Genomic DNA, 13,536 nt, shown 5'->3' with positions numbered 1-13,536 from the left:
GGAGCCACCATTGCAGGTGAGTGTGGGGCAGGGTCCCTCTGCTACCCACCCCCAGCTCCTCTCACTCCCCACAGGGGCAGGACCGGACCCTCCCCTATATGATCTCCCCACTTTAAATAGCATTCTGATGACATTACACACCATTTCCCTCTAAATCCATGACTTTTATTCGATTTACTGTGACTGTTCAATGATTTTTGATAAAAAATGCCGTGACAAACCTGCAACCCTCATCTTTCCCATCCCTAATTTCTATCAGTTATCTCTTTAGCTGCTCTGGTTCCCAAGGATTGTTGCTGGGCTCCCCATAGAACAGCAAAGCTACACAAATCATTTCAAATGAATCATTTTTAGAAGATTTCACCTCTTTGTGCATTGTCCACGAGCTGCTTGTCATCGTCTTTAATTAACTAACGTAATCAAATAATGTCCGTACAATCCTGAGTGTACAGTATGTATTTGATATTTGAAATTTAAAATGTTTGGCTGAGACATATGGGTTGTAGGGTCCTATGTCTGTTTCCTGATTGGGTGAGTGTATCTCTTAGTATCAGGCGTTTGAGGCAAAGACTCATGCTCGGAAATTAAAAATCCACTTTCCACAACTAGTCTCCAGCATTTGCGCAGAAGGTGTGGTTTGCCCAGTGCTCTGGTTTGCTGGCACACTCATGGAACAGCAGCACAGCAGGCCTGGGACACAGTCAGCAACGCAAATGTACTTTGTGGCCTTTATTGCAACCTGGAACAATCTCTGATAACCACTGGCTAGTGTTCAAGTGTTAATTGAAATGACTTAGGCTGCTTGCAGAAGGCAGAGCTCCTCAGCCTGATGAACAGCAGCCAGATCAGGCTGATAGTCACTGGAGATGGGCTTGAACCAAACCTGAAATCCAGCTGAAATCCAGAGAATTCAGCACTGGATAGGAATGCTGGGCATAAATGCCTGTGTTAAAATTATTAAACCACCAAAACAGCGTTAGCTCAGAGCCTGACTGAACTCTCTGAGGCTGTCAGGTAAGATGTGACAGGAAATCCTATTGCTCCAACCAATGGTTTCAGTCCCCAAGAACAAGGGAACGTGGAGTTAGAGATAAGGTATTTTACAAAGATCAGTCACCATGAATACCGAGCCTTCTGCAGGTAGATGGAGGCAAAGCCTGACAGCATGGCAGCAGCTTCTCCTTTCTGCTCATTTGCAGTTCTGCGCCAGATCAATGCTCAGTCTGATCATATGGTTGGGGAAAGGACTAGGGCAGGCCTGAGTTCATGGAAAGGAAGGAAATGGACAAAGGTTCAGGTGCATTAGCACAGGGATCAAACCCTATGTGATAAAAAGGGCAATCAGAACCAGAAGAGACTGGGGAAGAGGTGAAGAAACCCTACGTATCACCTAGGTTATGCAGGAGGTCAGTCTAGATAATCACAAGAATCTACTCTGGCCTTGGAATCTATCGGCTAGCTTCTAGAGTGACCCGCACATCACAGCAGCTGGTTGGATCAATGGAAACCTTTCCAGCTCATGTCTAGTCCACAGCAAAGGAAAAGGGTATGAGATGGCCTGACAGTTGCCAAAGAAGAGGCAAAGGAGAAGGCAACATAACATCTAAGAGACTGGTCCCAGGGTCTAGAGGGCATCAATAGCAACCTAGTGGCTGCCAGAAGACATCATGTATTCAGCTCAAATGCAGTGCAGGCCCCCACATAGACCCGCACCCCACCCCACCCCATGCTCTCAGTGGCTCTCCTTCACAAGTGATAGGCTGACAAAGAGTATAACACAGAACTGGGGAATCATAGAATATCAGGGTTGGAAGGGACCCCTGAAGGTCATCTAGTCCAACCCCCTGCTCGAAGCAGGACCAATTCCCAGTTAAATCATCCCAGCCAGGACTTTGTCAAGCCTGACCTTAAAAACCTCTAAGGAAGGAGATTCTACCACCTCCCTAGGTAACGCATTCCAGTGTTTCACCACCCTCTTAGTGAAAAAGTTTTTCCTAATATCCAATCTAAACCTCCCCCACTGCAACTTGAAGTAAGAGGCGTAAGAGGACACAGAATAAGGCTGTGAGTGAGTGTGATGTTCTTTTGCTGATCCAAAGGACAGTGCAGGAAACAGCAGGGAGTGGGGGACCTGAGAGAGAATAGTACAAGTTGTGGACATGGAAGTTGTAGGGTGAGTGGAAGTTCTGAGTCTAGGGACATGAATTCATTGACTCAGAATAAGGGTGACAGTGACCCTTCCAAAGCCATCAATACTGGAGGGCAGGAACATAATGGGGGGGGGGGGGCTGGACCCAATGGAGAAGGTCTCAGATAAAATGCCAGCCAAGTCAGCGCTACTCACTGAGAACAGAGTAAGCAGCAATTTTTGCCAGTACCAAAAATCTCCAACAGCTGGAGATGGGACACTAGATGGGGAGGGCTTTGAGTTACTACAAAGAATTCTTTCCCAGATGTCTGGCTGGTGGGTCTCGCCCACATGCTCAGGGTCTAACTGATCATCATATTTGGGGTTGGAAATTTCCCCCCGGGTCAGATTGGCAGAGATGCTGGGGGATTTTCACCTTCCTCTGCAGCATGGGGCAAGGGTCACTTGCAGGTTTAAATTAGTATAAATGGTGAATTCTCTGTAACTAGAAGTCTTTAAGCCATGGTTTCAGGACTTCAGTAACTCAGCCAAAGGCTAGGGGTCTATTTCAGGACTGGGTGAGGTTCTGGGGCCTGCGACATGCAGGAGGTCAGACTAGATGATCCTGATGGTCTCTTCTGACCTTAAAGTCTATGAGTCTCTGAGACTTGTGCTGTAGCAAGGAACCCTTAGGCCTCCTATTCGGGGGGAATGTTTGACTCTAAGAACCATTTGGGCCATGGAAGAAACCGCCTGAGGAACTATCAGTGGGGATACCCCATGCTGAGAGCATGCATCCATCTCTCAGGGCTGGCCCACAGATAGCTAATTCGGTGCTGGTCCACTGCAGAAATAGGTATGTGCTAGATGAGCCAGAAGAGGTGCCTCCCAACTCATGGGTCTCTCTGATTCTAAGCAGACTCATCAAGTAATGTCTGCGGCTGTGTCTACCAATCAACAACCTACTCTGCCACATCTGGCTGGTGGCCTGGCAGCTGCTGCTATGGCTAGATCCCAACAAATTACAGGTGTTGCCAGTGATACATGGCAGGCTTCAGAGGCACCACTCACAGGGATTGCCTGGTAGACAGGAAGTGTAGCTACTTTACAGGGCTTCTCTGGGAAGCTCCTACAGTGTGAGAGGCTTGGATATTTCCTACCTGAAATGGACCCAAGACTGTTACCTTGTACCCCTGAGTGTGGGTGGGAACTATCACTTCCACAATCCAGTCATGGAGGAGGCTCCGTGTCTTCTAGTTAAACAGTTTCCCTTCAAACTGCTCAGAGTAAGAGTGCGTCAAGGGCCTGCCTGTCTTGTATGTGCCTGTTCAGTGTTAATCTTAGGAACTGAGCTGTCCACAGATGACTCAGACATGCTCACGCTCATACTGCACCTGGTGAATCTCTACTCGGCTGGACATAGCTATCTGCCCCTTTGCTTGACACTGAAAATAGGGGCGGTGCACCTCCTGGATAAAGCTGCTCTCAGAATCCACAAACTTACTCTCATTTACAACCCGGGGCATGTGAGGAAAGCATGTTTAGCATGTGCTTCAATGGAGATGGGTTAGGGCATCTAATAATGGCCAAAGAGCTGAAAGCTGTGTAGAGAGGGCACTTTATACCTCTGTGCAGTAATGCATTGACTGCCCTTTCACTCCTAAGCCACAAAGCAAGTGCCAATTAGCCAATTAAAAAGCTGTTCTTCTGGCTCTTTTTTGTAATTAGCTTTGCCAAGTTTGCACTGTACCCTAGGGAAGCGTCAAAGGGGAGGGGTGCTTTTCCTAAGCTGTGCGATTGGTTCTCTCCCTGGGTGGGAATCGCCCGGGCAAAGTATTTGCAGAGCTCCAGGTTATTCTTCCCTTCATTTTGTAGTTGATTTACACGTAGGAGATTTCGACCATGGCAAAGCAAGTGAAATGAATAAAGTACAAAGTTCTGTCAGGTACTAGTCAGACACTGTTGATGCTTTAAGCATAATGTTAGCCATGTTACAATGGAAAGAAAAGGTGTTTTACATACAGAAATCTACATACATACAACAGTCTGAGACTTCTAGTTTCGTTGTTGTTCTTTAACAAAATTACATGACAATGTTTAGATACTGACCTTGGATTCTCTCTCTTCCAGGAGTGTCTCCAGCTTCTTCTGTGCAGCGCGACCCTCGTGGTCATCACTGACGATTAGTATGATGTGATTCCAGTTGTACACTCGCATCATCTCAAACCAGACATTGGACTGGTGAGAGTATGGTGGGACAGTGCGCAGGAAGGACAGGTGGATGCTCTGCAAAGAACAACAAAGGCTAAACATAGACTTTTGCAGCTCATTCTTGCAGAGGTATGTCTCATTGACCAATCAGTTCCACAAGTACTGGGCAAGGTCAGAAGTCTAGCAACACAGGAATTTCTGGTGACCCTGAAATATAGGCCTTTGGGTCTGAAACCTTTAATTGGCCTCTATAATACGAAATTCCCTTTTTTTGGCTCTGATTTCTAGGCTCTGATTTCAGACACTCTTGTTTCCTGGGGCTAGTCCAGTGCCTGGGGAGGTCGAATGTGTGGCCTATAAGAAGCAGAGCTGACCTTGTTATTCATTGTCAATAACAGTCAGTGTGTGCTTAGCCCTTTTTTCTGATTGTAAATTGTGACAGATAATAACTTCTTCTAAGCAAGCACATTTATTCTTAAGGTAAAAGCACCACAAAGAAAACATATAAAAACAATAAAAGAACCTACACACAGGTTAAGTGCTTAACAATGTCACCTATCAGTCTTATGGGACTTAGTCGGTCAAGGTCTTCCAACCCTTCCACAATGGTTGCCCTCCCCCCACTTGGAAAGAAGGGCCTGTCCTTTTGCTAGATCAGAAAGCAGGCCCAGAGTCAGTTTAAACACAGGCTATTTATCTAAAAGTCCTTCTGCTTCACCCTTCTGCTTTTAAAGCCATAATATCCTTTCCCCATATTAAAGAATACAGAATATCTAACAACACACCCTAAGCCAACACCCCAACCCTTCCTGAGTCTACATGGAAATCTGTCTTGTACGTACAGCAAAGGCTGTCACTCCAGGAACTTGAACACAGATTTCACACCTTGGGAGCATTTGATGGGATTTCATGACATGGGGCTTAATTATTGTCTTAGGAGTCCCAGTGTCTCTCCAGTCAATGAATGACTACCCCTTCTGCTCCCACTGGGAATCCAGTGGATCTAGCCCCGACAGGGTGCAGAAAGACACATACAAAATGGTTTCCTTGGAAAGCAGAAGGGGTGTATCAGACCCCATCAGTTAGTGCCGACCTGCAAGGGACTGTGGAGCCAACATGCAAATGGGGTGGCTGACAGGGAAGGGGGGATCCCTGTGGCCAGTATCCAGGAGGAATCATGTTACCTTCCCAGTATATGCAGACAAATCCCTGGGGGGAGTGGAGGTGAGACAGCCTCCATCTCAAGGAGAAGGATGAGACCTACTGACATTAAGGGAAATCTATGACATGCACCCAAGGGTGGGAAATGCCCAAGAAATATGCATGACAGCTACTCAGGAGACGTCAAAGGTAGCTCCAGCCAGGAAGGAGGGGGAATGTCTTCCCACTATCTATGACTGCCTGATAGTCTGTGAAAATGTATAAGACCCTGGGTGGAGGAAAAATTGCTGCACACCCTGACTCAGTATGTGAGGATTAAAAGTCCATCAATACACTTCCCCCCAGATAAGCTAGGATTGTATGTAACCTTTCTAGGGGGACATAGGTCACATATTGCGATGCCATGCAGTATCTCTGGGGTCCACTGCTTTAAATGAATGGTTCCTGTATGACTGTGTCCTACTCCATGGGGCAGGGCTGCACTGCTCCTCCAGGAACCACGAACAGTGGGTGGGGATTAAAGCAAATCAGCCAGGTTGGAACCATCTCCTGGGGAGGCTCGTGCATATTGGTTCAAACTGGCTTTCCAGAGACCAACGGACAAAGAAAGGACTTCGTATAAATAGCTGGAGTTCAAACTGACTCAGGCTCTTTGTTCTGATCCAATAAATGGCCAAGACCTCCTGTCAAAAGGGTGCCCCAATACTCAAGGAAAGGGTTGGAAGGACTGAACCTACCAGGGTCCCATGAGACTCAGGGCTGCTGTAGTGTTTTCCCCGCCACAGGGATATTAAATTTAATTATATTATGGTCACTATTACCAAGTGGTCCAGCTATATTCACCTCTTGGACCAGATTCTGTGCTCCACTTGGGACCAAATCAAGAATTGCCTCTCCTCTGGTGGGTTCCAGGACTAGCTGCTCCAAGAAGCAGTCATTGAAAGTGTCAAGAAACTTTATCTCTGCATCCTGTCCTCAGGTGACATGTACCCACTCAATAATTGAAATCCCCTATTATTATTGAGTTTTCTATTTTATAGTCTTTCTAATCACTTTCACAATCACATCCTGGTCAGGTGGTCAGTAGTATATCCCTACTGCTACATTCTTATTATTCAAGCATGGAGTTTCTATCTCTGGGGAGAGGGGTGTTTATTGGCCTATGTTTTGAGAATGTTAATCAGGTGTATCTATCTCTCCCACTCCCTCTCTAAACTCCCTCACAAAACTCCCCTGTTAGCTGCTCCTGTTCCCTAGGACATTGTGCAAGATGAATCACTGGTCTGATTAGAGCTAGTCAAAAGTGTTTGAACATTTTTTAAAATTGAAAAATGGCCATTTTTGGAAATCCATTTTTTTGCAAAAAATTGTTCTCTTTCAAAAATGTTCATGCCAGTTTTAAATCATGTTAGGATTGTTTTGATCTGTTTTTATAATTTCCATGACCATTTTTCTGATTTTCCTTTCCTTTCCTTTCTTTTTCCTTTTCCCGCTTGCCTTTCATTTTCCAGTGATTTTTGGAAAAAAATATTTTAAAATGACTGGGAAAAAAGAGGAAAAACTCTGGATAAGAGAGGAAAGAAAGAAATAAGTTGAAACTTAAACAAACAAACGAACAAAAATATTAGCCTGAGATAGACACCTCGTAAGTTTCACCCTGAACAGTTTCATGTTGACAAAATTATAAGCAACTGAAAACAGGGTCTTATAATGGAAGCGTCAAGTAATCTTAACTATAGTCATAGAATCATAGAATCATGGAATATCAGGGTTGGAAGGGACCCCAGAAAGTCATCTAGTCCAACCCCCTGCTCGAAGCAGGACCAATTCCCAATTAAATCATCCCAGCCAGGGCTTTGTCAAGCCTGACCTTAAAAACCTCTAAGGAAGGAGATTCTACCACCTCCCTAGGTAACGCATTCCAGTGTTTCACCACCCTCTTAGTGAAAAAGTTTTTCCTAATATCCAATCTAAACCTCCCCCACTGCAACTTGAGACCATTACTCCTCGTTCTGTCATCTGCTACCATTGAGAACAGTCTAGAGCCATCCTCTTTGGAACCCCCTTTCAGGTAGTTGAAAGCAGCTATCAAATCCCCCCTCATTCTTCTCTTCTGCAGGCTAAACAATCCCAGCTACCTGTCACTGCTACCTGCCACCTATAGTAAACATCATTCATTGCAGGGAGTATTAGCTCTGCTGGGACTGATGTATAAGTGAATATCCCTCTATCCCTGGCATCAGTTGTGTGATTAAAATGCCTTTTTAATTGGCAGCGCTCCTCCTAACCCATCTGGGATGTCCCTGAGGCTGGCATGGATTACAGGTACCCCATCACCTCTCCAGCTTAACATCGCACTCATTTCCTAGCCTCTGATAGCGCTTTCCTCTGAAGTCCACGCAATTCCCAGTTTTCAGCATCACCCGTGTCTCTTCTCCTGTCCTAACAGCATCGGACAGGCAGCACACTGGGCAGCAGTGAAGTCTCACCGGTGCTCCCATCACCATATTCAACAGTATTGCATGCTCAGCACTCATTAGCCATAAGCTCCAAAGTCTCCAGCTGCCCCTTGCTGACAATTCTCCCCCATGAGTTGACCACAACCCAAGATACTGATGCCTACGGATGCTCTTGGATCAGTGTTAAAGGTCTTCACTGCAACCCTGCTTATAGCAGCTGTACGAAACTTTAACCAGTGCTCTGAAGAATTAAGGTTGTCCACAGAACAGTTACAAGATGGGTCATGGCAATATAGCTCCGTCACTGGGGCTCACCTGGTTTTTGGAGGAGCCACCTTTGGGGTATTTCAGTCTCCAGCATTAATCAGTCTTGGCCTTGGTTTTTCTGCTGAGGTTGCTAAGAAGGTAGCAATTGAGATAATGGGGGAGGGGGTTTTTGGGGGGGAGGAATTGGGATTTATTTGAGGACACATGCCCTGTTGGAACTGGCTGAGAACATCCACTCCTTACCCATAGATCCAGGACCAGCCTTCAGATGTGAGTGGCAAGAGATGTGCACTGAGCTTTTGCTGTTTCATTTCTTTTCATGTGAATCTGTTGCTCCTCCCTAACTGAAATTTGGCTTTCTTTGGAATGTGGATGAAATGGCTATTTTTGCACTGACATTTGCATCAGTGAATATTCACAGTTTTCCATGCAAAAGGCATCAGCATACGAAATATGGACTCTTTTGAGCTTTGAAATAGACTCGTTTTTACTCAATAAATGTAGCACTATTCTACCTGAAAATGGGTCCAGCTTCAGGTTTGTAATAAAATGAGAATGTCACAGCACTTCTGCAAGGACTCTGTGGAACTCCTTTGCTTTTACAAAAGAAGTACATTGTAGAAGGTCAGCCAAGAAGTGAGGGGTGTCTGGTGAAGGAGCCACCCACCATACTCCCCGCATACCCTGCACATGGCCAGATGCATCAAATTCACCACTCTGCAGAGGGCCAGCATAAAGCCTAGGCAAGGCACACTTACATCCTCAAAATAGGGTGTGTATCAGACATGAATGGCACCTAGTCCTTGCCTGGCCCTCTGCCGAGGGTTGAATCTCACCCCTCTTCATTTTCAAAGGGACATGAACTGTAGTTTGGAACTTGACTTGCTATTTCTTGGCTGCTGGGCAGGCTGGGTGTTATTTCAAACCAGAGGATAACTGGTGTTAACCTCCAATCACACACAGACTGAACAAAACCAAACAATCTTGGAGACCAAAAGAGCTCCTGCCAAATGGATAGACAGTATTAGGGTCCTCCTCCATCTCTGCAGTTCCTCCAGCATCCAGGGACCACCCAGGAGGCTCCCAGCTGTCACTAGTCAGCAGTTCAGGAGCTAGTTCATGCATTTGATTTGGCTAAAGAGCTGTGAATCCAGCAGCCTGACAGAGAAACACTGCAGAAATGATCCAGCGATATGTAGGTCAACATTGTGAGATATCAAAACCAATGAATTCAGAGAAAGCCAGAGTAGGAGAGAAAAAGTGAGAGTTATCAGATCAGTCTGGAGAGGATAGATAGATAGATAGATAGATAGATAGATAGATAGATAGATAGATGTATTCTGGAAAAAGTAGTGCAGAAATCATTAGTCACTTCTGATGGATGTTCTTCATTTATACCACATGTATGAGATACATACTAGGAAACATGCATCAGTTACCTTATCAGAATATATAGACATGCGTGTTGTCAGACCAATGACAGGAATCCTGTAGAAGCCAGCTGTGTATGATACAGGTGTTGGTGTTAGGTGATCATTTGGAGCAGGTGGGTGACTAACTAATATTGCATAGACCTGTAGGACACAGGATACATGATACAAACATTATTTCATAGGAGCAGAATGATCATGAAATGTGAATTTCCTTTTCTTTTCTGTACATTAAGTAGCCAAGTGCTAACATGGTCACGGCATTCAAACAACAGGAGATATAAATAATAAAAGAATACATAAGCAACACATGTCATGATGTGGTTCTGTAGATGAAGGAAGGCATGTATGAAAAGGCTGCTTCTTCCCTTAGACTGAAGCCGTCGCCATTAGGAAGAGATGGGTCTGTTTGGGGTTTCATCTTAATGGAAATGCAATGCTTGGCAAGCTAAACTAATAACTCTCGTGGATTACAGATTAAAGAGAAACATCTCTCTTACAGTCACACTATGTAATGAGATTTATTTAACCACACATTTAATACTCAACTCTAATTCCCCTCTGAGGACTATTACAAACAAAGTGGTCAGCTGGGATTCCGTGAGAGAGAGAGCGAGAGACAGACAGAGAGAGGGAGAGAGAGTCACAACACAGAACAAATCAGCCAGCTGCCTGCTAAGCATGCACACACATCAAAACCCAAGGGGAAGGGAGGGGAGGCGCATGGGAGACTCACTCAGGTAAGGACATGAAGAAACATGGATATAAATATGTCTTAGCTACTTTCTTTTCTCTCAGCAAAGCAGGGTTGATGTGATGGCCAACATGACAATATCATTTCATATGAAAATCACTTCTACTGCCCCATAAATGTACCTGGCACTTGACAAACAGTAGGTCAGCTCCCCAGCTGGTGTAAATGAGTGTAACTACACGGAAGTCAGTGGAGTGAGACCAGTTTGCACCAGCTGAAGATCTAGCCCCAAAGCATTTTCAGCAGTGGTCCCCAAACTTTTTACCTCGTGCCCCTCTTACCCCTGTCTGCACCCACCTGCTCCCCAAAGCCGGAGCCAGAAGTGGGGCCATGGCTCTGGGCGAGGGGGACTGTCCAGTGGTAAGGGAGCCGAGGCTGGGGCCATTTCTGGAGGTGGGGGTGGGAGTCTGGCGAAGGCCGGCAGCCAATGCCCCAGGAGCGGGGCTGGCAGCTGCAGCCGGGAGCAGAGCCCCAGGACTTAGGCTGGCAGCCAGATCACCAGACTTGGGGCTGGCAGCTGGGACCCTGGGTGTGGAGCTGGCAGCTGGGGCCAGGGCCAGGGCCAGGAGCGGAGCTGGGTGGCACTCCCTCCCCGCCCTCCGTAGGGGCTGGCCTGGGCCCCAGCTGCATCCCCCAAAACGTTCCTCCCTTTCTCCCTAGGGGGGCGTACCCCACAGATTGGGGACCTCTGATTTACAGTCGGAGGGTCTGCCTACACTGCAATCAAAGCTGTGACTGCAGCATGTGTAGACACACCCAAGCCAACTTTGAGCTCCTTCTGCCTGGAAGAAATAGGTTTTGAGATGGGGTTTAAGGAAGGTAAGTGCACTTGCCGGAAACGGGGAGACTCTCAGGGACAGCATGTTAGAAGGGGAATAACTGGGAGTGGAAGGAAGAGAGGAGAGTATTGAGAGGAGCACAGGGTCTGAGCTGGGGAAGGAAAGCAGAGATGGGGCTGTAGGGCTCACAGGTGAGAGTGAGGAATTGACGCTGAGTGTAGCCAGGGGAGGGATCTAAGGCAGAGGGTTTGCTGGCTGGAGCTGGGTGAGGGACATGACATTAGCAGGCTGATAGGAGAAGCAGGAGAACAGTCTAGAGTGGCAATGGTCAAGGCAAAGGGCCATCAAGACGTGCACAAGGGTCCTAGCAGGGAAAGAGTTTGGGAAGGAAGTGCTGGGGCTGCATTAAAGAGGGCACAGCAACAGGACATAGGGGAGACAGGATGCCGGGGGAGATGCCGAGGGAAGAGGAGAGCCGGATTAAAGCCCGGGAGTCAGGAGGGACAATGGAATTGTTAATGGGGTTAGAGAAGTGAGGATGGTAGAGGAGTGGGAGGGAGGGAAGACAAGAGGAGCAGCTCGGATGTAAAGAGCTGGAGATGATGGCAAGGAGATGTCAGCGAGGCAGCTGGATGGGGGAGAATGGGTGGCGGGGAGGAGGAGAGTTAGGAATCAGCCACGTGAGCTCCAAGGGGAGCTGTCACCGAGAGAGATAGAAAGAGGAGGGAGTAAAGGCAGAACCGCGTGGCATAGAGGGGAGAATGAGCAGCTGTGAAGCTGAGGCAGGCTGGACGAGGTTCACGACAGGGCAAGGTTGTGGACCAGAGGGCATAATCCTGCAAAGGGCAGCGCTTCCTCAACTCCAGCCAGCTGCAGTGGGAGCTGAGAGCAGCTAGCATTGCAAATGGTCTAGCACCAGGAGACGGGGAAAAGCAGAGCGGGAGGGAGCAACTGACAGAACGGAAAGTAGCACAGACCAAGGAGGAAACGGTGAAGGACGCATCCCTTTGACACAGTTGGGAAGGGCCAGAGAGGAGTCAGAGGGATGGAGAGGCTGGCAGCTGCTCATGCTGGGCAGTTCAAGCGCTGGGATATCTCAGGGTATGTCTGCACTGCAAGAAACCAGTGGCTGGTCTGTGACAGCTGCCCATTGGTGCCGTTGTTATGAGTTGCCAGTGGGTGCTCGATCCCCACTCCATCCCAAGCTCTGCCCCCCTTCCCCCAAGTCCCCACCTCTGCCTCGCCTCTTCCTGCCCCGCCCTGTTCTGAACCCCTCCCCTGAGCATACCCCACGCTTGCTCCTCCGCTACCCCCCAGCACCTTCTGCATGCTGCTGAATACCTGATCGTGGCAGGCAGGAGGTGCTGGGAGGGAGGGAGAGGAGCTGATTGTGGGGGCTGCCGGTGGGTGCTGAGCACCCACTGTTTTTTTTCCGTTGGTGCTCCGGGGCTGTGGGGCCTATGCAGCTGACACTGGCTTGTGGGGCTCGGGCCGTGGGGCTATAACATTGCAGTGTAGACATTTGGGCTTGGGCTGGAGCCTGATCTGTGGGATCCAACCCCCCCAAAGCCTGGCCACATGACCTCAGCAGATTCAACCCCTTGGGAGATGCTGCAAATTATTCATGGCAGCTGCTAACATAAAATGGCCATTTTGCAAAATTTTATTTCCAAAATTCTTCTCTGACACACTGAAATTCTGCTCATGCTTAAGGTCAAAGAATAAGAAAATTAAAGCTGCTGAAGGCCATGCCCATGCCAAGGCATAACCCACCCATAAGTGAATACCGCCCATTCTTGGTATGCTGGTCTGAATAACCCACAGCACTGGCATTTCTAGAGGGTGAGGAATATCACTGGATCACATCATGACAAGTTGACTATGAAGCTATATTAACAGTTATTAAAATGCATCACTGGACAGTGTCATTCAGCACACTCTTATTGGATATTCACAAGTCAAAAAATCTCCATTGTTTAAAATGCACAAAAGTTGTCTCAGGGCAACCTGGGTGCAGAGGGCCAGACCAGGAGAACACACCTCTTAAGCCCCACTACAACCCCAAATAGGGCTTAAATGAGAATTAAGAGGTGCATAGGCCTTTTGCTAGCCCTCTACACAGGTGTGAAATTACCTGCCAACACATGTGATCAAGCAAATGATGAAACAATGCTGCCAGTGCACAAGATATACTGTCCTACAGTATACACTGGTTCTCCACTTGTAAGGTAACTAACTCCCTTTTCTTCATGTGCCAGTATATTTATGCCTGTATCTGTAATTTTCACTCCATGCATCTAAAGAAGTGGGTTTTTTACCCTCGAAAGCTTATGCCCAAATAAATCTG

General features: G+C 47.3%; 1 protein-coding gene across 15 annotated transcripts in view; it reads right to left on the bottom strand.

Annotated features, from left to right (window-relative positions):
- GRIN1 (glutamate ionotropic receptor NMDA type subunit 1) overlaps positions 1-13,536 on the bottom strand; it is a 74,190-nt gene that overhangs the window by 52,702 nt on the left and 7,952 nt on the right. For all 15 annotated transcript variants that reach the window (XR_007352997.2, XR_007352999.2, XR_007353001.2 and 12 more), the window contains exons 2-3: positions 9,666-9,800; positions 4,238-4,414 (exon numbers count right to left, since the gene is read on the bottom strand). Coding sequence is in view for 9 of the 15 variants with exons in the window: in XM_048822797.2 (XP_048678754.1) it covers positions 4,238-4,414; positions 9,666-9,800 (312 nt within the window). In the remaining 6 variants the exon portion in view is untranslated. The remainder of the gene's footprint in view (positions 1-4,237; positions 4,415-9,665; positions 9,801-13,536) is intronic.

The sequence above is a fragment of the Caretta caretta genome, chromosome 16 (genome assembly GCF_965140235.1).
Source record: "Caretta caretta isolate rCarCar2 chromosome 16, rCarCar1.hap1, whole genome shotgun sequence".
NCBI lineage: Eukaryota > Metazoa > Chordata > Testudines > Cheloniidae > Caretta > Caretta caretta.
Note: the sequence above shows the minus strand (reverse complement) of the source record. Positions and strands in the feature narration are given on the sequence as shown.